The following is a 26,491-nucleotide window of genomic DNA, read 5'->3' as shown; positions in this document are numbered from 1 at the left end:
AATAAATAAACACATGTATTCAAAATATAAATTCAACATAATAATGCTATGTTTTTGTTAATGTCATGTTATGTGTTTTTCTGTGATTTAATAAGGCATCGCGTACTTTAGAACCTCCACTTAGTCTAGACTTTTAGACTGTTAGAAATCTCAGTGCATTAGGATGTTCCTCCTTTCCTGCTGATCACCGGTACCCCCTACACGTCTGGCTGCTGGTATAACTTTGTTTTCATGCTTTGAAGTGTAAGGTGGATGCAGAGTAGGAGGCGTATTTTAGCTCGCGCATACGCAAAGGGCACCGCGTCGTGCAACAGCGCTGCTTCGCGAAAATACTGGGTCCGCAAGAAACAAACGTGTGATACCGTCTAACGGGGCGCACCATTGTGTGACATACCTTCAAACCGACGTCGGATCGCTTCCCACTGCATCCTTAGGAGCAGATTCTCCACATTTTTTGTTTTTCCCCCCCCTTTTTTACTTTCAGAGCACACTAATATATCAAGAGCGCCTTTTCATTCACAAGTATACGCAAAACAGACCGGTCCTCCATTTGCTCCGCTTTCATTTAAGGTAAGGCGTGATAATTCATTCAAATATGGGTAACCATGAAATAGGTGAAGGGGGTGTTTTTACTGTAGTGTTTTAAATTGATTAATTAACAAGTATTGTGCATTTTTATGTAGGCTTCGACGATTAGTGAATTAAATGGGATCTCTTACTGAAAACTAATCAATGCTGAGCCACTTATCAACTTTTATATTTCTGACCACATACCATAAATTACAGGCTATCCAGTGCCTAAAACGTTTTCATAGGAATTTGCATTTGACGTTATGTGCTGTATATTGTATGGTTAATTAAAACGAAATAATTTCAGTTGCAAACACACCGCAATTTAACACATAATAGATAGAAGAAAAAAAAACATAGCGAAATGGGATTTCCTTTGAAAACTAAAACCTGCAGCCAGGAACCATTTGCATTACTACCAAGAGTAGGAATTCCTTTGGAGCTTGTTTACGGAATGATGCCCTCGGTATGATTTTGGCTACACTTTTGATTTTGCAGAAAGCTCTTTTTCGAACAGTGAATGGGTGGATGCAAGTTGAAGGACGATTCAATGGCAATTTTCATCTCTGAGCGAAGAGCTAGTGTTTCCCGAACCAGTAAGACAGCAATTTCAATTGGTATGACAGCGGAGCGCAAATCGATTTCCCTGTTCGCACTGTTGCCTGTGTCTTTTTTTTCTCTTCTGGCACGCTGACATGCGTGCAACAGTACTGGCGACCCCGCTGTTATTTTGATGACAGGAATGTAAATTTAACGAGAATCATTATGCAGCAAGGTTTGGGGGTTATATATTACATTATTTAATAAGGAAATCATGGAAATGCATTATTCACCAAACATTTTTCTGGCAGCACGTGGTGTTAATTTATACCATGGTCTGTTGTGCATTAATCTATTCTTTTGTCGTATCTTTTCATCAGTAACATATAGCATAAATTAAAATGCTCTCGTTTTTGACTGTCAAGGTCATTCCCCGGTGGATAATGTTGAGAATAAGTCCTTCGCGGGCGTTACATAATGCCCCAGCACAACAGTAAATGGATCTGCTTCATTATGTACTTAGCGACTGTTCAGTAAAGCTTGACCAATGGAATTTAGCCTTATGTACGATGATATATGCGACAGCATTTGTGGAAATACCATTTTATGCATAACATAGCAGGACTCTTCGATCAGTCAGTCATTAAGCGTACGTATTTGACAGACAGAGCTCTTTGGTGCTTCACATATATCCTTAATTGTTTTGACATTTGACTGTAGTTAAACATTTGCGTTGAAGTTAAACCATTAGAACGGCAAATTATACATATTTTTATATGAAACAGCAATTTGCCCGATGCTTTAGCAAAAGAAAATTTGTTTAGTTTAAAACATGTGTTGATTTTGGTTTTCACTTTTGGGATTTGACCATTAATTTGAATATAATAGTGATTATATATTGCAAATGAATATGTAGTGGTATATTACTATATGTAGTCATTTGGATTACTTAGATATTAGACCATTTGTCATTACTTGACAATTCTGCAGGCAAGGCAGAGATGTGCATTGGTATGAGTTATCGCTGTAATGCATAACACATTGTAAAAATACCTCACAAAAACAAATAGATAGGATTTCCAGTAGCACGAACAAATTATTACGTTGAGTAAATATTATTATTGTACGGTATGTTGAGTAAACAGTAGTTGTGCAACAGATGCTTTACGATACAGTCAGAATGTATGAGTGCCAGGTTTCGGCATTATGGACAGATGTATGATTAGAGTGGTGTGCACACATGTAGTGCGTACTAGGAAGTGATGCAGCCGGGACTACACAGAAGTGTCATGTTTTCATTCCTGTTCTGGAAATTTTCCTCCGATTGTCTCCTTTTACTATTGATTTGAGACTGAATTGCATTTTCCGACTCCAAGCATTACAAATATAAAAAATGCTTATTAAATACAAGGTAAAGCGATTCAAAACCAATCCATCCAAATTATACTCAAATTCAATGATTGTACACCAGTAAGAAAAAAAATATAAATTGATTGTATCGTTTTTAAAGGATGATTTGATTTTAAAATTTGAATATTTAATGTTACGCTTACACATGCAATCCATCATTCGGGATGCCATTAAATTCAGTGTGTTTGTATAGCATTTACTTTTGAGTTCAGAGTAAAAGTTACGATGTTTGGAAGAGTTACACGGATAAAGGGAACATTTAATGCAGCAATTATACAGTAAGCTACAGTCAGACGAAACACAGAATTTTGATCCTGAGCGCAGATGCAAGCTGTTTCTGTGTATGCTAAATCACATCTTCTTCCTCTGGGTAGACCTTTTGAGGTCTAGCTCCTCAGATCTGTCCTTGTCTGGAAAATGCAGTTCTTCCAACATCCTTTGACAAGCTTTCTGTTTGCTGCAGTCCCCACGCACTTGTCACCATCCTTTGTCTTTCTGTCTGTTTCCATAAGTACGAAAACAAGTCCTTTACATTCTGTACCAAAGTAATTGGTACCCATTGAAAAGAAAGAACGAAATATACTGCTTATAGTTGAAAGCCAATTTTATGTATGTTTTCATATTAACATGCAAAAAATACATTAGATGTGTTACGTTGTTATTTGGAATACTCTCCGTGTTCGGGAAGATTTTCATGGGTTTGTTTAGGTTGAGATGTTGGCTTATGGAAACCATTGTCCATTGTTGATTCCACTTCCTTACATTAAGCATAAAACTTCCTTTTAACAGCAGCTATCAGCAGGGACAGCAGAACTCCTCTTCTTTTTGGGTTGCATTTGTATGGGGGCAGAGAGCATAGATGATCTCGCAACAGTGCTCGTCATGCATATGATGACTGATGGTGTTTATTTGCTAACGGGATACTTTAATATAGGTGTTTCGAATGTACTAGAATCTGTTGATTATCCCACAGCATTGATGCGGTTATTCCATTTAGACTGCAGTTTCCATTGCCGCCTAAGGAATCAAAGTTTGATTATCTCGAATTGTTTTGCCTGAAAAAAAAAAACTGGTAGAAAAGTACATAGCATTGCGATTTGTTTATCATGCGATTGTTTTATAGATGATCTGAATTGTGACATGCAGTTTAAAAATACAGCTGTTTATCTTAACAGGGCAGTTAGATTATTGTATGCAGTGTTTAAAAAAAACGGCTTAAGGACACAGAACTTGGCTTTGCTTATGGGCCTTGCAGATGCATCCATTTTCTGTTTTTACTTTTCCTATGGAGAGGTCCAGAGCCTGTATGACTGTGAATGTCCTGTGATGAGGTGCCAGTTCACCATAGCATGTTCTTGACCTGTACAGGGCAACCCTACAACAGCACAAGGAGTCAGGGCAGTGTATTGAACTCCAGTCATAGAAGTCTGTGGCGAAAGTGCTAACCAGAGCATCCCCATACTCCTATGAGTTCATATGTATTTATCAAAATGAAATATAACATAAAAAAACAAAAGTGGTCTCTGCAAAATTATTTGTTAGGGTGATTACTGGGTACTATTATCGAGTGATGGTTTAATAACAGTAAGGGTCATAGTTAACTTCCATGTTAACTTCCATTACACGCCAGTAACTTGATATAGTTATTAGTACTCGCATTACTTTAGTCTAATTCCCCTCAATAATTACTTTGGATGAAATTCTTGGTGATTGATTTCACAATTATAGAAGCTATTTGTAGCAACAGGCTACAGGAAGAAAGGCTAGACATGCACAAGTCATTGCCAGATACAAGTGCAGTATTTTAAAAATCAATTATATACACTAACTTCTGTTCACTAAACAGGATGAAATCTAATTTAAATACTATGATCTCCCATTATTGTTTTGCTTTATTTCCAGGTACATTATATCCCTCAGGATGTATGTTTAGTATTTGAATATTCCCACACATAATATAAACTGTATTCCACTGATCTGTCGTGCGTAGCTGCTTATCCAGTACAAGAGCATAGTCTCTAGTCTGTCCCAGGAGCCACAGCACACAGCCTGGCTGGGATGGCACTTATGCCAGTCTGTCATGGGGCACACATTCAGGCACCATCACACACAATCTGGAAATGCGAATTCACCTAACGTCAAGTTTTACGACTGTGGGAAGGAATTGACGTCCCCAGAGGAAACCCATGGCGCCATGTGGAGAGTGTGTGTGCTGCAAACACAAAGAATGTTCTGATTAGGCAGCCTCATTGATCAGTTGCTTGCCTGACGGATTTATCCTGCCGACATGCCGAACAACAGCAATCTGCGCTTTCATATTGAAATGAAAGCTAATCCTTCCAAAGAATCCTGCAACTCCTTCGTGGGACTCCAACTTTTGGCTTGTCCTGATTCTGATTTCCTGTTGACGTTAGAGTTCCTTCCGGTTGCATCAAATGTAGGAAGTAGGAAAGTAAGTAAGAGGAGGAAGTGAGGGCCACATCTGAATGATACTCTATGCATCATTATTCGGCGTTCATTTTCAAATCTTTGGCGGACAGGGATTATCTCATGTCAATTCCTGTCAGGGTTTTTGTCAGGCAGCAAAGTCTGCCTTCCAGAGAGCTAACAGTGGGCCTTCTCCCAGAGGATGCAAAACACACACCACACCTCATAAATCAGCCAGTGATTTATTCTGCTCCTCAGAACATCTGGGGTTCTCGGAATGAGTATAGCGAGATAACAGGAGTTGCCGCCCTGTTCAGAGGAATTATAGGAGGTCAGACCAAAGAACTGTGATATATATATATATATATGCAGACAGACACACAAATACACACACACATATTTATGTGTATATGTGTGTATTTTTTATTTTTATATTTATGGGTAGTTTTCATGTTCTCCCTTTGTTGCCTGGGATTTTCACTCCAGTTTCCTTGGTCAGTTGAAAGACATACAGTTCGGCTAAAGGTGTGTCTATATTTCCTGTAGCGTGTATGTGATTGTGTGTGTGAGCGTGTGAGTGTACGCACACTGCGTGGACTGACATCCCATTCAGAGTGCACTGCCAGCCTTTGCAGCCTGACCAGCATATGTGGATGGAAGATACAAAAGATCGCTGCGTTGTTAATATGGTTTTCAACTTAGCGTTCCTCTTACAGCATCCTTTATATTTCTAAGTGTGCGTTCCGTCTGCAGTGTTGTTTATATTACTGAGCTGCTGTGCCGCTGGCTTTCTCTGACATACAGATGTCAGATTCCAACCAGCAGCGATAATACTAATGACAATTTGGCTTGTTGATTTCATCCCGCTATTCGTGATGTTTGGTGGGGAGTCAGAGACAGCAGGAACGAGGTTCAGTGGGAACACAGCCGACAGGTAGGTAGCTGTACCCGAGGTAGACAGGGATCTTAGAAGTTAGAAACTTGGTTTGACAGGATCACAAATAACTTGTGCAGGGACAGAAAACTTGAAGTTGTGCAATTCTTAAAGCTGTGATTCAAGGATACTCTCAGAGGGAGAGAGAGTAAACCAGTGTAAGGCACGGAGTCCTTACAGTCCCCATCGAAAAAGCGATGGAAGGCCTTGCTTTATAGTGCTGTCCCAGAATTTTTAAAACAATGTTGATATCTCATCCAGTGGATGCCTTTATGCCATTTTATGACATTTGTTTTTATTTCGAAAGTAAAATGAGTTTATATGGATAAATTGAGAGAGCTTCCCTCTCTGCTACCTCGCACACACACAGACACACACACACATTTTCTACAGCTGAGGGAGTCTTCATAGTTGTGCTGTTCTGCAGGAACAATGGGGAAACAGAACAGCAAGCTGACCCCTGAAGTGATGGAGGACCTGGTGAAGAATACAGAGTTCAATGAGCATGAACTCAAGCAGTGGTACAAGGGCTTCTTGAAGGACTGCCCCAGCGGCCGCCTCAACCTGGACGAATTTCAGCAGCTGTATGTCAAGGTGCGTGCTTGCTCCATGATCTGACACACGGCCAACTTCCAAAGCATCTATCGTCATGTAGGTCGAAACATTTGACCGAATATGCCGGAGGAAGTGTTGTCTTAAATTTATTTTCCTTTCAGCTGCTTAACAGATTGAAGATAGCAACACTGTTTGCCATCTTATACTGTCCAGGTATCTAACTGGGCATTTACTGGCATGTCCAGCATAACTTTCTTGAGTCCGGAGAGAGAAAGTAACATCTGGGAACGTGACTTGCAGTCTTTTGGTGAAACGTTGTAAGCCAATAGGATTTTGACCATAGCAATTTCGTCAAGTAGTATATTAATTACCCTAGAAATAAGAATTGCAAAGAAAATATACTACACTTTTGACATTTCTATTGCCAGAGAGAAATTTCACAAAATTTCTAACGTACATTGATTTAAATCAACTGTTAGCATTTCTGAAAACCCTTGAAACTTATATAAGATGTTTTTGAAGCATCGTACTCCTACGTTATGCAGACTTACAGCATATTTTATTCCAACCTCCTGCTGGTCTCAGCTATATTATTGAACCACTGTGAATGAAGTGTTTTGATTCTAATGAAAAAAGTGACATAGAAAAGCTGCTCTCTGATCTTGATTACGGTAATTATACCCACAAAATCTTAGTGAAGGCAATAACATTTTCTTCTACTGAATCCACTGCAGGCTATATCCAAGTGAACGGAGGCATTAAATACCCCAACCATGAATAACTTTGTTTGCTCAAACACAGGAATATTTCTATTATCAGTCCAGTAGTCTACTTTGTGGTGATCAAGTGTAATTGGTTTAATTCATTTATTAAATGTTTAAATATTTGGCCAAAAATATTTTTGTCAATCACTGTATTGCTGTCATATTTTGCATTTATGCAAATCATCAAGATGTACATTTTTGTTGGTGCCTACTAAAGAAATATACATGTAAATTGGCTAGGTAGTATATTGACGTTTTACGGTATATCGATTTATTGAGATATTGGGTCAGGCAATAACATTTATATCGATTTTATTTTATTATTGTGTCACCATACTGAAGGGCGAAAATATTGTTATGCATTAAAATTATGGCTGTCGAAATTAACGTAACACAGCACTAATTTTATCATCATAACGTTATTATTTCTTTGATCGCCTTAACACATGTAGTATTTTGATACCCAGTTTGAGGAATAGCATGAGTAAAAAATTTTTATAGATATTTATCACTGTTCCAATCCTGGTTTTAAACAGCATGAGAGATTTGTTTATGTCGCACAGAATCCCAGAATTTACTGTTAAAATCAAAACATTCAATTAATGTCAGGCTGATAGAGGGGAAAGGCTCTGTGATCCTTGGCTCATTTGGCTTTAAAAAACTCACAGACGGCTCAGAGGATAAAAATGATGTCATTTGCAATATATATATATATTTTTTTTGAAGATGCTTACCTTAAAATTAGGATCTTTCCAGTTCTTAAGTGTATTTTCAATGGTTGTCAGGCTTCTGTTTTTAGAGGCAGTTAAATTTAGTCTTTTTGTTCCTAAACCGTTGTGAGAGTGGAGTGTACTTTTATGTCCTGGCTGCTTAGTTCGACCCTGATATAGACATCATTTATCCTTGTCTTTATTTTGAGTTTTCTGTTTGGAATAAATCGGTTTCTATACTGAATAGTTTGCATATTTGCAAACAGGGAAGGAAACCATGCATTTACATTTCAATTTGACTACACTCTGTTTTAATAAAAGTGTTTCTGATATGTCACATGTTACAGTTAACCCACTTTCAAGAAAATGTCAAGATACATTGGGTATTGCTATTCAGCCTAAAAATACAGTGATATGGTTTTTGGTCCAGTTATGCTGGATGCATCTGCTCACGATCTTCATATACAGACCTGTGTTCCCTGGCAACAGTGTAGCACTGATGTGCTTTTGTTACAATTCAATGTGCACAGATCACAAAGGTGGAGAGCAACAAATCTGCCGCATCAGAATGGCTTTATCTTCACCATTGCTAATTGAAACCATAATTACAAGCTCGCTTTGCTGAACTTTGTTTTATTTTTGCTCTAGACCAGTGAAAAATGTCAGTCTCATTTTATTTATGTTTTTCACACTGATGGACTAGATGGTAATTTGGTAATTAGTCTTTCGAACTTCTTGTTTGCTGTATTGGTTAAACAATTTAACAATGGCATGTCTTCCTATCTGTGTTAGAGCTGTTGTAGAATGAGAGAGACAGGATAAATTACATATGCCAGCCAAGGGTTGGTATATGAGCTGCAGCTAATGCTGCATCCAGGTTTGGTGACACATCAGGCCCCCACCAATCGGAAGTAATCTCTGTTAACAGCTTTGCAGAATCCATCCAGTCCTGACTGATCTTATGGGACAGAACTACACCAACCCCATGCTGTTCTTTCATACAATGAGAATTATAGGACGTCGGGTGCAAGGGTCAGATTGTCCGCCCTCACGTTTATTGAAAGGGACAATGGAAAGTATCCGAAGGAAAGGGGACAGTGTGGCAAGCATGCAAATGCAGGCCGAAAAATGGGAAATTGTTAGGTGTCAGAAGCAGACAGACTGGGAAGAATTGCGAGACGTGGTTGATAAACACAAAAGCTTGATGCAATTCCCAATAGATTTGGCATTTTTAGCATTACAGAAATTAGAGATATGAAATCTGTATCTCAGTATCATCTGATTTCCTAAATGTGGTGGATAATCCGTTTCTAATTCGGTGAGCCATTTTCAGAGTTATTAATAATGCTAATCCAGTAGGGCTATTAATACTGAGTGATTAATAATAATATTAATACTGTATTCCAATATAAAATGGATTCGACTTGGGCTCTGCTCTTGTCAAACAACAAGTATGTGGGTTTTCTATTTCTGTTTTGATGTTATTGGTAATTTCATTCTGTGCATATTCTTCAAAACAGAAGCATCACAATAATGTTCCAAATGAAAAAAAAAAAAAAACAGGCTAGCACCCTAATTTGTATTTAGCTACCTGGCCATTGATGATTATGGGACAACAAGAGTGTACTGGAATGTGTGAGGAAAAAAACCACAACAGTTCATTGGTGAAATAGGTAACGTCCTGGCTATATGGATATTAGCCGATATGATGGCACTGATGCGTAGACGGAATTGGTGCCGTCTCTCACACTGTGCACTAGACAAGGTGATTCTGTCTGCTCTGGTCCGGCATCAGAACACATTTCACAAGCCTTTGAACTGTGAAGTCCTCTGTTAAAGGTAATAAGGTCGCTCTGATAAGGTGCTCTGTGGGCACTAACAGTGTTTCTGCAGCTGCCGGGCTGCCAGTCGTGTAATTTCTGATGCTGTCGTCGTCTCAAACTGTGAGAAAGAGCAGTGTAGCGAACTCGATGTTTCGGGCCGTTGAAAGCTATTTTGCACTGCGCCACAGGACGAAATGGTGACCAAAACACTATGGGCAGTTTTTATTGCTTTGTTATTTACCTATAATCTCAGTATGTATTGTCAGCAATAAAATCTAGACCCTTGCAGTTATTTTGGACATGGGTCTGCAAAACAGTTCTTAACGACTGAAGTCCCAGAAGGGTCCTTACTGTAATACCCATGAGGAAGGTGCTTAATTTGAATACGTGCAGTACGAATAACAGCAGTGCAATTATATGCTGTTTTATATACTGTACATTTGTGTTTATGTGCGTACATACTTTATTTGTTGGATTATTTATTGTTGTTCCATGTGACCCTCTACTGAATAAGCAGTATGGCTGGTTGATGCATGGATTGAAGGATGCCAGGAGAGTCAATCAATACAGGCTATCACGATGTCCCAGATCAGACATAAGTAAACGAACAAGACAAACGGATCCAGGGCTTTGCCTTAAGGCAGGAAGTGGCAAGGGAACGTACATCAGAAACGCGGGATCATAGTGTCACTGTACAGAGGGGGAGCAATGCTATGAAGGGAGGGTTGCATACTTGGGCAGTTGTCTTTCTGTTTCAAGGGTCTAGCCAGCCAAACTGGCCTGATGCTTAAATTGTTGTCTCTATTTTTACTGCTAGCTAGGTGGGGTTTGGGGGGGGATTTCAGGTGACTCATTTGGGCTATATTTGAGTTCATGTGTTAGCTGAATTTTATTCAGTATGTAGCATATTTCACGAATCGTTTTCAGCGACAGCAATGGTATATCGATATTAATTAAGTTTTAAAGAAAACACTAAAAGGCCGTCTGATGACATGCAGTGAGCCAAAGTCTGAGACAGTAACCATCTAAAGGCAAATTGGTTTGCCACCTGAAATCCATCTGGTCTGAAGTTTATGTTCAAATCTTCCATATTTTAAAAGGGGTAAGATCTATTCAAGGGGATAAATAGTCCTCTTACAGCTGTGTTAGATTCCAGAAGGAATGTATTCATCTCAAAGCACCATGTAACATACATACCTTAAGGCCTGGTTTCCAGCTCTCAAACCCAGCAAGCATTCAGTAGAGTAGCATTCTGTAACTTTAACATGCAAGTATTTCACAAACCTTGCATAGGACTACAAACCTGTGGTCATGAGTCAACAGTTTTGCCAGAATTACCTTGAGCAAAATTTAACAAAAGAACTGAAAAACGTTACATAAAATGCTAGGCATTCAGCCTATGTTGATTAATTGGTTGGCAGAGTTTTATCTGTCGGTGTCCTTGGGTGTGGCACTCTCTATGGGCATACTGATTTCCTATGATGATCTCTGTGATTACGAGGTGGTCACTGTCAATCCAACACCACTCTACTCAGTGTCATCCCAAGGTCTCCCCTTAGCCCATAGAATAGCTGTGTTATCTCTGCTTCGTGCCCCGAGGGGGCGGTTGTCTTTAGGGGATGCGGTAGTTTTGTTATTTTTTGTTGTGGGCATTGGTGGTGTTTACCGTCACTCAAATCACATATGTGTGTGAGGCCCCTGAGACCTAGGGCCACAGTAACTGCACTAGGGCCCCATGGGGACAAACCCAGATGTAGGCTTGTATATCTCAGGGGTTGCTGTGTTACCCTGTCAACAGAATTCGTATTCTTTCATCTGAAATGCTTGCTGCACCCATTCATCCTGCCCAGTCCATCACGGGGCTCATACATGCACACACAGAGACACCAGAGAGACCTTCTGAATGTCTCTGGATTTTGGGAGGAAACCAAATTACGCACAGGAATCCTGCAGCATACAGGCAGGTCATGCAGACAATTTGTATACCTGTCTTCTGTAACTATCATATAAGTGATTATGACAATTCACGTGAAAGTAATCACACCTTTTCACAGTTTCAGCCAAACAGGTTTGGATACACATATTTATTATTGTTAATCTATTAGTCTTTCTTGTAAGTGATGTATTTTGAAATAGATTTTTTTTTTCCTGAATAGTCCAATATGGATATGTTTATAACAGTATCCACTTCGAGGGAGTAGAAAAGCCAGTTACATAATTTTGTTCGAGAAATGCTGCGCCAGTCAGTGTCAGCCAGGCGTAATTATCCTAGAGCGATCTCCCCCATGAGATCGAATCACTTGAAAAGGGCAGCGCGCCTGACCCCCGCTAGCTGCAACCAAAATTGCTTGCAGTGCATCATTACTGATGACGGTTCCACTGTGTCCATCTCCTTCGCTCTGTAATTCCTCATATTCCTCATTCGAGGTGCGTTTTCCTCACACTAATCATCCCACTCCATGCTGGCACAGTGGTGGGGGATTGGGGGGGGGGAGAGATGTTAATTTGTCATGATTAACTGAAGAGCCTGTTCCTAAATACAGAAGCAACGTCTGCATTTTTAATGACTGCTGCCAAAACGCCTGAGCATTTCAAATTAGTCTGAAAGAGAAGTAGGATGTTGTGTGGCTAGATTATAAAAAATTTGCACACTTGTAATATATGGTGCATTGTTATGCTGTGTACTGTAAGCATATATACCTATGCAATTTCCCAGCCAGTGTACCAGGTGAAACTGTTCTGTTGATCATTAGCCCTGGTTATGCTTCCTTGTGAACCTGAGAGATGTATGTGACATTCCCCTGTATAGCCCCCTCTGCTGGGGAATAAGGGGCATTGAAAAGAAAAGAATTCTAAAACCGTCAGAACTCCATATTTCCGTAAATAAATAATTATTAATTAATTACTAAACATTAATTATTAAGCAATATAGTAGCGCAATCTGTTTTAATTTAGTCTGCCAAGAACTCATACTTTCAGCCATATTTGAAACATATTTATACTTATTTGTACTATATACTACCGTGACCCTGTATTGAATATGAGCATATGAAATGGTAGATAGATGCATAGTGGTTTCAGAAGTGGCAAAACTACTTGCGATAGGTTTTCTTGGACTGAGACTCAAAAAGTCATTTGGAATAGGGAGAGAGCAGTTATGTCATTAAAAGATAGACCACTCAGGTGCAGACTGCTCTGAAAGAGCAGAAGATGGATGGATGGATGGATGGAGGGGATGGGAAGATAAGATCTGGAAACCTTACTGGAGGAACGGACTAACCTACGTCCTGTCAGCAGGTAGTGAGCAAGATACGAATGATGGCGAATACAGCAATACGAAGCTGTCTTACTACGTTTTTCTTTAACAACTATGAACCTGCCCTGAGGCATTCACTGTACGGTGGCGATGTGCTGAAAAACTGAAAGCGTTGGTCACAAGGCTACTAGCGGCTGCAAAATTGCAAGTGTCATTGAGTAAAATGCAAGTATCATAACGTAAAAAAAAAATCCCAGTAAAAGTGAACGTAGATGACAGGTATGATTTGAGAAGAATGCTATTAGGTTGCTTGATGATGAGGTTCAAGGTTCAAGGTAGGAGGAGAGATGCATGTCAGAAATATGAGCTGACCTGGATAATATCCTCACTAGGGATAAAATGTTTGTCATCGACAGATGTTGTGTGATGCCAGGTCTGCAGTCTGTTTATGTGTTTTGTATTTGTCCTGTAACGTCAAGATTTCTTTGAGCATTTTTAGCCATGCCATTAATTAGTCGTTTGTTTGTTCATCGTGTTTTTTTCTGGTAACATCTTAAGCTCCGTTTTGAGATCCTGGATGTGTTTCTATGAGAAATCCATCTATGTTGATCCTGCACATTACAGCGCATCCAACAGTAATGAGCAGAATGATTATAGGTTGTGACCTACAGATCTACGCAAGGGTTTGGAAACTTCTCAGGGTCCAGTATTCAGATTCTGCTGGGAGGGATTATGCATTTGTTTGTTTTTTAAGATAGATTTAATGGACTGAGCTTTAATAGTACTGGGTTAGTAACTGCACACGGCAGTGACATACACAGCGATACAGTCCTTTAAAATAACTGTTTAGCTGCTTACCTGCCGTATCTGTTGCGTATGGTTTGATTTCGGTGAAGCGTCCCTGAATTTAATAGGTTTGGCAGTGCGGATTTATAAAACGCAGTGTAATGGGGCTAGCAAAGGAAATGAGGTGCTAGGAACATAGATTTGTTCTCTTCAAAAGACCAACCCACATTGCCTGCATGCCCACTTCCTTATACGCATTGGTTTGCGGTAATGCAGAAATATAGCTGCTTCTTGTGTTTTATTGGTATGTAGTCGAACAAAACTTCATTTGTTCTGTCCCCCGTCAGCATTTTGTTTTGTTCATTTTGTGCGACTGTCAGGGCAGAATCCAGCAGGCTCCTCTTTAATTAGATCCATTGTTTTGAGACTTCACATCTATTTTATCTGGTTATTGCAGGCGGCAGCACCCCTGTTCATTGCAGTGCCGCTTCCGAGGACAGCGACGGAGGGCTTATTTTCCCAGCAGAACTGTTTTGTTTTATTCGAGCCCCAGCCGCCTGATATACTGCAAATTGCCATCGAGTTAGCGGAGTGCCACTCAGCGTATCACTGCCTTTGCCTGAAGGAGAGCAACGGATGTCTGCCACCACTGAATTCACACAGAGTTATGCAAAAAGCAGCAGGTGGTAGGGCCTCTCGGAGGTGCTCACCTCACAGCAACAGCACGATTTGTCTTCCTGCTGGCTTTACCGACGGCCAGCGATTTGGGAGAGGAAAAAAACCGTAACACTGGTGAGATTAGCGACTGCCCACTAGCTTTACTGTGCACATTCAGCCCACTGGCTATTATGTCATTTTTCTATTATTACATTTTCTTGGAGGGGTTGGAACCATGATGACTGGGTAACAAAATGGCAAGATACACTCTGATGCACATGGAAAACGTTTGATACCCTCCCAAGAAGATGTGGTAATGCAGGAGCGGTAATTGGTGAGGCTCATTACAAGTTAATAGCCTGTAGCAACCACCGTTGCCTTTGGGGAAGCCCTCGGTGAGACTCAAACCATGCTCTCCCACCCACAAACAGTAAGCCGAAGCACCTCATCGACTCCGTGGCTGCTAGGGTTGCCGTAAGTGTGGAGCCTGTTAAGCATTGGCTTAGCTCGTACATATGTCCTGACATATGGTGACTCCTCTGGGAACTGCCTGCATTGAGACTCAACCCCGAGCTACCTGCAGTGTAAGGATCGCCACTAACTGCAGTGACATCATTGCTACAAATATTTGTGCTTACACTCTCAGAAAAAAACGGTAATAATTTGTACCTTTGCTGGTCACTGGGGCTGTACCCTCAAGGGTCTGTTAATTGCACCCTTAGCTTGATTCCCTGATAAATTTGCCTTTCTTTGCCAGTACAAAATCAAAGGAAATGTTTCCTTATTCCATCTGGCATGTCGGCAGATTATTTCCATTGAAGGTCCGAAGGCTTTGGCAGGTGATGTAACATGATCACCACGCTATTGCTGAACGGGAGCTGTTTGGCTGTTCTTAGTGGCTGTTATATTCCACTTAAATCTGGATGATTTGGGTGGTACCTGGAGAGCACTTGGCTTTGCCTTTTGCATTAAATCACCACGCAGGCCCATCGATTGAAGGCCCTCTGCACTTAAGGGGCCAGGTCAGTGCACAGTTAATATTCATTTGTGGAGACTAGAGGGACACTAATTTAGAATGAATCGCTTATTTATGCGTGCGACAGATCGTGGCATTCAGCAGGGTTTGCCCTGGACTTAAGTTAGGTGAGGCAGCTATGTGTTTTATCCGGATTGTTCGTTCAAACAGAATAGTGACGTTGAATTTGGAGGCTACCGCATGGGACATGGATGCTTTTCCCTGTACACAAAACTGAAATGTCCTAAATCACAGCATCAACAGAATATTTTAACATAAAAAAGGGCTCTTTCTTTTGGATTTAGTAATACATGGGTAAAGGTAATACAGCGTATCTGCTGTAAGTAAAAAAATATATATATATGATCAATATTACATACATTATGATAACATTTGTGCTTTCTGGGTGTAAACAAGATGTGTAAAAGTGAAATGCAGCTTCATTGGCTTGTGGCTAATGTCTGAATGTTTTTCCAACATCTTTCTCTGCCTTATGTAATGGCTTGTTTCATAAGCCTGACAGATTTTCACAGAGGAACACGGCGCAGAGGACACACAGCGGCGGCTCGCCTTCATGACGACTTTCCACGTTTTGCCGCGGCCGGGTCGAACAGTGCGACCATATGGCACATAAGTCCCTGCCTGTAAGACAGTCAGGTCACATTTGTGCATTGGACATCAGTGGCCTGGCAGGGCCTGTTGTGTTATGTTTTTGAGTATGTTTAACCAAGACACTTTGGCCCCTTTCAGGGCTACGTAACTCGTTCCCCTTCAGCTGCTAAATCACCGATTTGTCACAGTCACCGTGGGTTCATGGATACTGTGCAAGGTTGCCAGTCACTGCACTGAAGGCCGTAAGCGTCATGGAGCCTTTGCCAGCCAATCTGGGACTGAGTCACTCATTAGCAGGTACAGAGAGGTTAATGCTGCATTAGGGGGCTGCATGTGGTATATTGGTTAAAGTATTGACCCTTTTGCTGGTTCAGGTGCCAGGAGAATAATGGAGGTGTCACCCTCCAAGAGACATATAAACCAAAGTACAAGATTAAATCAGCTGGGGAGTGTGTTTGTGCCAAACACCTTGGAACAGGCTGGGCATCGAAATCAAGCAGCTTTCTCTTATAAATTGTAGTTTCCTCGCCTTTTATCCTTTCTTGTTATGGAATGGTATGGATTCTTACATGAAGAATAACATTACATTTTTTCATGATTAAGAAAAAAAAGTTTTATATTATTATAAATTGCTGGCGGGACATAAACGAACTAAAGAAAAAGCATCATAAGGTCCCAAATAGCTTACACCCCCCACAGGCGTTTTCCTGTGGGGCTCAAGGTTAAATTCCTTTAAATGGTCCTCCTGCCTTGAGCCCACGAGCCCAGTGCATCGTGTGACTTGCAGTTCTGTTTACCCCTGACAGCTGTGTTTTCCCAAGGTCAGTTGACGCTCACTGACACTGCTGGAAACGTAAGGTGATCGTGTTCGGGCCTGGGATCATTTTCCGTTCCTTCTTCGAATGCAACCCCACAATGGCGCTTAATGGTATCTCAGATGCAAGTTGTGAAACTAATGGAAATTAGTCTGATGTAGCTGCTGGCGTGCGGGGCCAGGAGAAGATCACCTGCGTATTAATTAGCTGCCTCCAATGGGCTGTTGAGGGAAGTGCTTGGTGGTTTGGCCTCATCAACCTGGGTTAAAGTACAAGTACTTCTGTCTGTCCTTGTACACTGTCAGTCCAAACAGGAGGGGACAATTCCCGCTTTGTATCAATGCCCGCATCAACCCCCGGCCCCCATGAACACAGCATCGACTCAGAGGCATGGAGCATGAATGGGGGCACGCCTGTGGCTCAGCAGTGGCCAATCACAGCTCCAGAATTGTAAGTGTGGGCCAGCTGGTTTCTAATGGATTTGTGTGGAATTCCTCCAATTGTTGGATTGCCTCCCTGTCACTGGTGACTCTGGATTGTCCACAGTGTGCAAACGTGTGTGAGTGTGCAGAGATGGGAATATCCTCTGCTGGCTCAGCTTCTCATCAAGGGTGACACACTGATCCCCGGTGCGTCCTAATATACTCCTCTGATATGTCCTACTCTAGCATAAACAACTGGTAGTAATGGATCAATGCTCATCAGAGTTTTACTTACACAAAAATGTTCTTAGGACAGAAGGAAAAATGATTGGTGCTGAGAGAACCAACCAGATTATAGAGGAGGCGGGACTAAAAAGTCAGATGCCTTGGTCCCACCTCATCTAGTTGCTTGGACCCACCTCCTCTACAATCTGATTCGTTATCTCTTTGTACCATTTTTCCTTCTGCCCTCAGAAGATTTTTGTGTAAGTAAAACTCCCACAAGCTGGATGGATGGATGGACTGAACTCAGGGAAACATTTATCACCTGAAAATTCCTATTGTCCGTTTAAGACAAATAGTCAGGGTTGTGATTCTTTTGTGTGTGCTATATACTGTATAGATTTCCAGCCATGTCAATGTGTATGGCTCATGAACAGCTCCATAAATGTTTTACTTGGGATATGGGAAGGTTTAATGTCTGGCACTGTTAATACTTCTGGTATTTGAATATGACTGCTTACAACTAGTAAGTCGGTGCAGCTGAAATGAGTGACTAAACAGCATGATCGATATCTGTTGTTTTATGCATATTTCTCTCGGTAAAGCATGTCCCCAAAGAAAATGTTGCAGATTTCAGGGACTTCAGATCAAATTTAGTTCAAAAGCTGGCAAATTTAGAGGAGGGAGAGCGGGAGGGGGGCCCTCCCCCCCCCCCACCTGCCTCTGAGGAGAGGAAGCCCCTGCCTAGCGTGAAAGCATCTGAGGGCAGAACTGCGTCCAAGAGAGGAATGTGATTCCCGGGGAAGATGAACAGCTTGTAGGCCAAGCCTCCGCCCCGGGGGCAGATTCCGCATTGCGGTCGCTGTTGGGTGATTATTCCGAGCCGGCGGCCCTGGATAAAAACAGGACTCCGCTCACACTAGCTCCCGCACTTCTCCTCGCCTCTGCTTCCCCCCCCCCCCCCCCCCCCCCCACTTCTAATCCTTATGTGTTTGTGTGTTTTCTTTCTTTTGCCCCATTGCAGTTTTTCCCATATGGAGACGCGTCCAAGTTTGCCCAGCACGCTTTTAGGACCTTCGACAAAAACGGAGACGGCACCATTGACTTCCGGGAGTTCATCTGTGCCCTGTCCATCACGTCCCGAGGCAGCTTTGAGCAGAAGCTCAACTGGGCCTTTAACATGTATGACCTAGACGGCGATGGCAAAATCACACGGGTGGAGATGCTGGAGATCATAGAGGTACAGAATTGTTTGCTGCTTTTGCAGCTGGCATAGGAGGGGCACATTCAGGAAATATGAGTATATTATTTTGCATTTACCTTGGCAATGCGGTTATGCAGATTGATTCAATTTGACTTTTGCAAAATAATCTCCATCCATCTTCTAACCGCTGGTCAGAGTTATAAGTGGCCTGGGGCCATAGGTAGCTAAGGGCACAACGCATCATTGTGAAGTACAATTAACCACAAGCAATACTTGTAGCATAACCAGATTAAGTAAATGCAAGTTTGTGGATGCCTCACATTAATAATTGATACTTTTAGGCCTTACGTCAGTTGGGGTGGAAAAATGGCTTTGAAATTATATTGCCTTTTAACATGAGAAACATTAACCAAAGTGAGTTTGCATTTCTCTGCACAGGCGATTTATAAGATGGTGGGCACTGTAATCATGATGAAGATGAATGAAGACGGCTTAACTCCTGAGCAGCGTGTGGACAAGATTTTCAGCAAGATGGATAAGAACAACGATGACCAGATCTCACTAGACGAGTTCAAAGAGGCAGCAAAGAGTGACCCGTCCATCGTACTACTCCTGCAGTGTGACCTCCAGAAATGAAGGGGGCACTCAAGCGGCCATGGACTGCACAGAAGTTTAATGTTCCATCCAGTTTGCAGCTATTTCCACTGAAAAATATTGCTTGGACTATCTTTCAATGGATCTGCTTTTTGTGTTTGAAACACTTGTGTGCATGAGAATGTCATTTACTGAAGAATTTACACATAAACACACACAGATGTGCAGACACAAACTTGCCTAAAATATTTACATGCATCAAATTTCTAAAATATATATATATATGTAATATTTATAAAATGATAAAAAAAATGCCAAAATGTGAAGTGTATAATGTAATTCTCATCCATTTCCCTTCCTCTGGAGCTTCTGCGCATCTTCGATGTGCTACGTTAAATTATGCTATTAATTGTTCATATTTATTGACGCTAGCTGTGTGTTTCATATACTAAGCAATGTTAACCAAATCAAGTTTCCATGGTAATGTAACTGTTTCTAATCAACCACGTATCCGTTTTCCTACCAATTAGATGCGGACGTACGGGGGCGTGATTCCCGATTCACCTGAGTGCTCCCTTCAAAACGTGCTTGTGCTGTCGGTGAATATAAATGTGGTTAATTTGCATGCCGTTAGGTTCTGCCTTAAAACCTATCTTGTTTTGCATCGTATAAAATTATTCAAGACAAAGCCTTATCAAACAAATGCAGTTTTAAAAGTTCATGATGAGAAATAAAATAGCAAATGTCACATTGCACTAGGTAATGGCATTAAAAGTTTATAAGTGTAGTTTACAATATTGTATGGGATATATATTTGTGATTTGTAAAGTCACTTTTACTGCTTTAACTGTGGGAGCATGTTTCCATATTGATTCCCGTATGTGACGCTAAAATTATCCTAGCACTCTGATTTAAAGTATGTACCTCTGAACGCCTATAGTAGCCTACTGGACTAATACAAAAATATAACTAGTCACGTAACAGAAAACCAGGAGTAGCTGGGTATAGAACACTAGCACAAAAAGGAGGAAACAAACACTTTGCACATTATGCAAAACTGCCGTGATCAAAGAGCCAAGGATTAAAATGCCTCTTATCAGGGCATAGTCTGTAACGAGGACCAGTTAGAATTCCTCCAAAGGGAGAGGAGGAAAAAAAGAAAACAACAGGTGGCTTTTCAGGTTTAACGTTACGTGCTAAGCAGTGCTGGCCATCTGATAACCAAGTGCCAGCACTGACCAGCAGGCAGGGCGGACTGCGATCGTGATAAAAACCACAAGCATTCATTGCCAGCGAATGGAACACGTGAGAGGAAGCTACAGCAGCATGCATTCGGAGTGCAGTTTCCCCATCCCTATGTTTGTCTCGTTCTTCATTCCAACATGTATAAGGCATCCTGGGCTGAAACACCTGCTGGGCGCCATTCCCCGTTGGCTTCTTACGACGGAAAACTCCACATGCCATTTCATTTTGGTACGCAGCCCGTCCAAACCCTAGTGCGATATTATTACGTAAGTGTCTATTTTTTCAGTTTCGTTTCGAAGTATTTATATGGGCAACATTACTGCTGGCTTGAAGGAACCATCCAATATCGTAGGAGAGAGTTTAATATTTGGGGGAGGGTGTCCCCCCCTGGTTTCTATGCCCCGGGAATCCTACAAATCATTTTGCAGACCACGGTCTAATGAAAATTAAAGAATTAAAGATGAAGGATATTACAGCTTTCCCAATTCTCAGTGAACTGATCAGACCACAGTCACTGCAATTCTCTATGCTCCTTTCGTTTGGCGAAGGATTAACGTTGGGCAAGAGAAAACACTGCCTAGAAGGGTATACTAGGGACCCAAACCTCATCTATCATCTTTAATTAAAACAGTTAGTAAACAAAGCATAACATGGATAGTGATACAGAAACAGGCTGATACAAAATGTGAAAAGGTGTATTTTTCAATACAGAATTTCAAATCACAGCAGCTATGGGAAATATTTTGTACATTTAGCATGTATTATGCCCCAGATAACATGACTGAACTATTTCTTGTGTCGTGGTTTAAATAAAACATCAACGGGCTGCTTTCTGAGCTGTGTGCATTTAATTTAACTGCATCTTCATACATTAGCCACAAGTGCTTTTCGTCATGGCTTGAGGGACATATTCATCTGTTAATTATTCTTAGTTTATGAAAAACAGGACATATGCCTTTCCTGGGGGCAGCTCACCAGGGGCGTATCTCGCATCAAGCTGGAAGAGCTGGGATTGTCACTAGAAATGCAATGAAATGCAATCTGCCATTAGGGATCATGTAAGATTGGCAGATAGATTTTTTAGTCTGCTACCTGAATGCTGGTAGGTTCTGTGAGGCAGAACACAGAACAGTGTGTGAATGTCCCAAATCAGTGAATTATAAACATCAAGGTATGACTGAAATTATTTAAAAGCTCTATATATTTTGTAAACAGGCAATTCAAAATATTAATAATAGCTTGACAGCAAAGCAAAGTCAGGTTGAGAAATAAAATATGCCCCCAGAAAACAATGCAAAACTGATACCAGAGTCATGGGAATGGAACCTGGACCAAGACAGAAAAGACACATAAAGACCTAAAGTTTCACAGATTACCCAAATGACCCAAGAAGATGGATCTACAGTAATTGCAAAGCTATAGTCTGTTTTTGGATTGACATGAATTAATTTCCACTGATTCATCACTCATAATGACCGAATAACACTTTAAAATGCTTAGAGCATAGTTTTTGTTGACCAAAACTGTTTTAAAGCACTTTTTCAAAACAGGTTCAGGTTAAAAGGTTACTTTTATAAATGGCTTGATTATATATTTGTGCCATTTCAAATTAAACTGCAGTATAAAATAATGGATTGAATGTGATCTATGTTGTACATTAGACATTTGAATTAAATGCATTAACATTTGGGTTCACTCACAATTTGATATTTGTTACTAACATCTGCTGCAGACTTTTTCTGATTATCCATCCATCCATTTTCCAAACTGCTTATCTTACTGGGTCACAGGGGGTCTGGAGCCTTTCCCAGAAGCAATGGGCACGAGGCAGGGAACAACCCAGGATGGGGGGCCAGCCCATCGCAGGGCACACTCACGCACCATTCACTCACACATGCACACCTATGGGCAATTTAGCAACTCCAATTGGCCTCAGCATGTTTTTGGACTGTGGGGGGAAACCGAAGTACCCGGAGGAAACCCCACGATGACATGGGGAGAACATGCAAACTCCGCACACATGTGACCCAGGCGGAGACTCGAACCCGGGTCCCAGAGGTGTGAGGCGACAGTGCTAACCACTGCACCACCATGCTACCCCTCTTTTTCTGATTAGCTATTCAAAAAGAATTATCACAAATGTGCATCTTGGCATACAGAAACCCATACAATTTTAAGTGTACAATTTCGGCCACTTTAAGAAACTTGAAATATACTGCTACATACAAATTAGACGAGTCATGAAACAGTGAAATGTACCCAAACAGAATTGTTCTGATATGCTTGTCCCAAAGTTAACGTTTCAAAACCAAAAGGAATTCCTGTAATTCCATTATTAGAAAAGCATCCATTAGGCTCTAATCCTTGGTTCACATTGCGATATTCTTGACTAGACGAAAAAGACGCATAATAGAAAAGTTCAAAAACTTTCAGCTGAATTTAGCTCATTTCAACACATCATTTAATTCTGTTTGCCGACTAATCATTTACATGCATAAACCATTAAAATTTGGGCTGTGACTTAAAAAAGACCCTATATCCTGGGTTGGGAAATAATGAATTTTAATACAGAAATTAAATACAGAAAATCAGCAAGGCAAGAACATTCATGAGAATCTTTAGAGTAATAAAAAAATGGCATTCACGCATCCGAGCAAATGTTCCCTCGAATGCATCATCACTTTTTACACATTGAAAAACATTACTTACAATAGTGAAATAAGAACATTTCTTACAATAAATTGTTGTATATAAAACATGAGCTGGTGGGGATGGACTTTTAGAAGATCTATTTCGGTGGGTCTGTGTTGATGCCATATTTTTCCTTGAGAAGTTTCAGTTGCTCTTCTTTCTTCTTTGTGTCCATTTTCTGGAAAGCCTGAACCAATGACAATAGAAATATAAATATACAAAAGCATATAAACAAATATGCACGTCTAAGAAAATGTCATTGTTAAGATTTAGTTACAAGTAAACTTGTCTAAACCTAATTTTTACCACTCATGAATTACAGATTCTTTGACATGAATTAAATGTAAATGAAAACTGAGATACTGCTCCCAAAGGAAACTATACATACCCTGTTTGCGTTGTAATACAAGACAACAAGGTATCTGTTGCAGACATTAAATCCAGACAAGTGGTCACAGGCGTTTTTAGCATCAAATATGTCTTCATACACAACATAAGCAGTTCCTCTGGTCTCTGGTGTGTTTCCACTAGAGGAGAGAACATATTCACAAAAATGGGTTTCACGTGATGCAGTTACTATGATACGTGCGCTAAAGCTTCAAAAAGTATATGAAATAACAAACTCATAAATCAGATTGATATGAGGGCATGGCACTTGATCTAATACTGCCACATACTGCTCTGAACACTTACACTCTGATTTGCCTTATAGGTCCATATTTCCCAAATATATCATACATTTCTTCCGCGGTAATTTTATAGGGCAGATTTCGGATGTACAATATTCTGTTCACTTCCGGGGGCAATCGTATCTGGGAAGAAGAGAAAAATAAAGCAACTTGTTACATCAAACACGTTAAAAAAAGACTTACACAGCCACTTAACGCGAATTATCCGTAGTGATATAACAGTCTAATATCCAGTTATATAAATACAGAATAAACAGATCGTTAATCTTTTCAACACATGCGTAAAAGCCAACTATTTAACCGCATGATAACTGGGTTTTTTAACTTAACTCTATATATCTACACACACTCACGAAATGCAGAATTTCGTGAGATATTAGTAGCAAAATAAACAACTTAAAGCAACTAATATCATTCACATCCATTGAGTAAAGCAGCTCTGTCAACCGAGGCCTACTGTGGCGCAATACAAATAAGCTTTTCTATAACGAATAAAAACATTAAATAGAGCATCGTACACTATTAAAAACAGTTAAAACATACGTTCGCCCGTTTTGCTGCTTGCATAGCCATGGTGAAGGGATTCGGGAAGGTTTCCTCTGGGTAACAAAGTAGCTAAGTGGAAGCACGTCTCCACACTAGATCAAGGGCTGCTAAAATGGCGGCTCATGCCACACTCAGAGGATCCTCTAGCGCCGCTTACTGTACGGGAGGAGTTAAACTATCTGGAGTTTCCGCCTGTTTCTTCGTCCTATGTTTTCAGGTGTCCATTATAACTTCAGATGCGTTTCGCCACCAGCTGAAAAGCAGTAAGGAAGAGACACGGCGATTTTCATTCAGTTTACATAGAATTGGACAGAGTACTCATTGATAAAACATAATGTGTGTCTCCTGTCCTGTCTAAGTCCAACATTTCCTGCCACTATAAGCCTGCTTCCCGCTTAAATTTCTAAACATAAATATATTTAGGCGTATAATAATACAACCTAATACAACTCATTAGATTTTAACGTACATATATTTATTTGCACTTATACTGCAAATAAACACTATACATAAATTATTCTTCATTAAAATATGGGCCTAAACATACAGAACGTTTGCTTTAGGCAAATACTAGCGCATTATATTTTGTCCTAACCAAAGAAAACTGCCCTTTGCCTGTCTCAGATTTAAATGCCTGGTTGTATAAAATGAACTGAGCAGTTTGCATTAACATTGGACTCTCATTTGCTATAAATTTAACATCAAGCAAGCTATTAAACTACACATGATACTTTATTTGTAGTTCTATTTGGTTTTTTAAATAAATAAATAAATATTTTAAAAGTTCAGATTCTCCTGAGCTCTCTTTAATCTGTATATGAGGACTCAGGCATGGCAAACCTTTTTGGCAGATATTTGCTCATTTTCAGTGCCACTGCTCCTCTTATAAATTATTATATATTACTACACGACTTAACAAGATATATTAAGACCGCAATCAATATGATTTTTTCACTCAAAATGTGTCAAAATGTTTTAAAATGTTCTTTGTAATGCCAATAGTACATGTGTCAAACTTTGCTTTATTGATACATAAATTTAAATATTTTGTGGTCCACCAGTCTAAAAGCCAGTGGTATCATAATATTCTTTCATACATTTCAATGATATACATGTGAATACTTGGTAGAATGTATTTGCTTGCTTATACACAAATGGAATATTTGTAGAAATTGTTTAAAATATTTTGCCGTATTGTGGACTTGTATTTTAATGGTCTTTTTATTCATTTTTGCATTTTTGAATGTGCCCAGTATAACAAAGATAGCAAACAATGTGCGAAATATAACAAAGAGACTTCCTCAAATTTGCAAAATGTAGTCAAAAATAAAGTTACTGTTGCTGTTACTGTATAATCTGTTTTTCATAATTCTTTCCCTTCTGTAATCTCCAGAGCTGGTCTAGGGAGTTAGGGGGTCCGAATTGGCATGATTTAAAGTCATTTTGCTCCGGGAGCATTATTTCATAAGGAAAATGTGACTTTTGAAATATGCTACCCTTAGTGTAATAAGAAAACCTAAATAAACATGTAATTAAAAAAACTAACAAAATATGCTTCCTACACCTTTAGAGTGCATGTGTGGTCATGACCTGAATAGAGTCCGTTTGTACTGGGAGCAATATTTGATGAGGAATATTTGACTACTGAAATATGCTACCTTTGGTGTAATTAGGTAACCTACATATATATGTCATAATACACTATCAAAAAATAATTCCCACACTCTTAGAATGTACATTCAGTCACATATAGTGTAATATTTAACTACTGAAACAGGGCTGTATACACGATTTTTAAAAGACTGAGGTCAAGTATTAGCCCTTCCTAGGTGTGCCCTGAAATGGATCGAGATTATTGGTCTTAACCGTGGTGTCCTTAATGGTAGGTACAGGCATGCACTGAGATATTCTACCCTAGTGTAATCTAAAAGTGCATAAGGTAGTATTTTACAATAGGGGAGCACAAATCGACCTGGTGCAGTTGAAAAACACCCATGGAGGCAC

At 40.2% G+C, this 26,491-nt stretch overlaps 2 protein-coding genes across 4 annotated transcripts; one reads left to right on the top strand and one right to left on the bottom strand.

Annotated features, from left to right (window-relative positions):
* The first annotated feature begins 237 nt into the window (after positions 1-237).
* vsnl1a (visinin-like 1a) lies at positions 238-21,387 on the top strand. Of its 3 annotated transcripts, none has more exons than XM_049002292.1 (4): positions 238-570; positions 6,309-6,475; positions 18,543-18,758; positions 19,161-21,387. In XM_049002292.1, the coding sequence occupies exons 2-4, from the start codon at positions 6,314-6,316 to the stop codon at positions 19,356-19,358; spliced, it is 576 nt and encodes a 191-aa protein (XP_048858249.1). In that variant the 5' UTR covers positions 238-570; positions 6,309-6,313; the 3' UTR covers positions 19,359-21,387. The 3 variants fall into 3 exon arrangements, with proteins under 3 accessions (XP_048858249.1, XP_048858246.1, XP_048858247.1); XM_049002289.1 differs by lacking the exon at positions 238-570 and adding an exon at positions 1,093-1,187; XM_049002290.1 differs by lacking the exon at positions 238-570 and adding an exon at positions 1,108-1,166.
* Positions 21,388-23,106: 1,719 nt separating this feature from the next.
* On the bottom strand, positions 23,107-24,643 carry sf3b6 (splicing factor 3b, subunit 6). The gene is made up of 4 exons (XM_049002293.1): positions 24,485-24,643; positions 23,946-24,064; positions 23,641-23,779; positions 23,107-23,439 (listed from the first exon to the last, which is right to left on the bottom strand). Exons 1-4 carry the CDS (start codon positions 24,512-24,514, stop codon positions 23,350-23,352), a joined length of 378 nt encoding a protein of 125 aa, XP_048858250.1. The 5' UTR covers positions 24,515-24,643; the 3' UTR covers positions 23,107-23,349.
* Positions 24,644-26,491: the final 1,848 nt, after the last annotated feature.

This window comes from Brienomyrus brachyistius, unplaced genomic scaffold (genome assembly GCF_023856365.1).
Source record: "Brienomyrus brachyistius isolate T26 unplaced genomic scaffold, BBRACH_0.4 scaffold66, whole genome shotgun sequence".
Classification (NCBI taxonomy): Eukaryota; Metazoa; Chordata; class Actinopteri; order Osteoglossiformes; family Mormyridae; genus Brienomyrus; species Brienomyrus brachyistius.
Note: the sequence above shows the minus strand (reverse complement) of the source record. Positions and strands in the feature narration are given on the sequence as shown.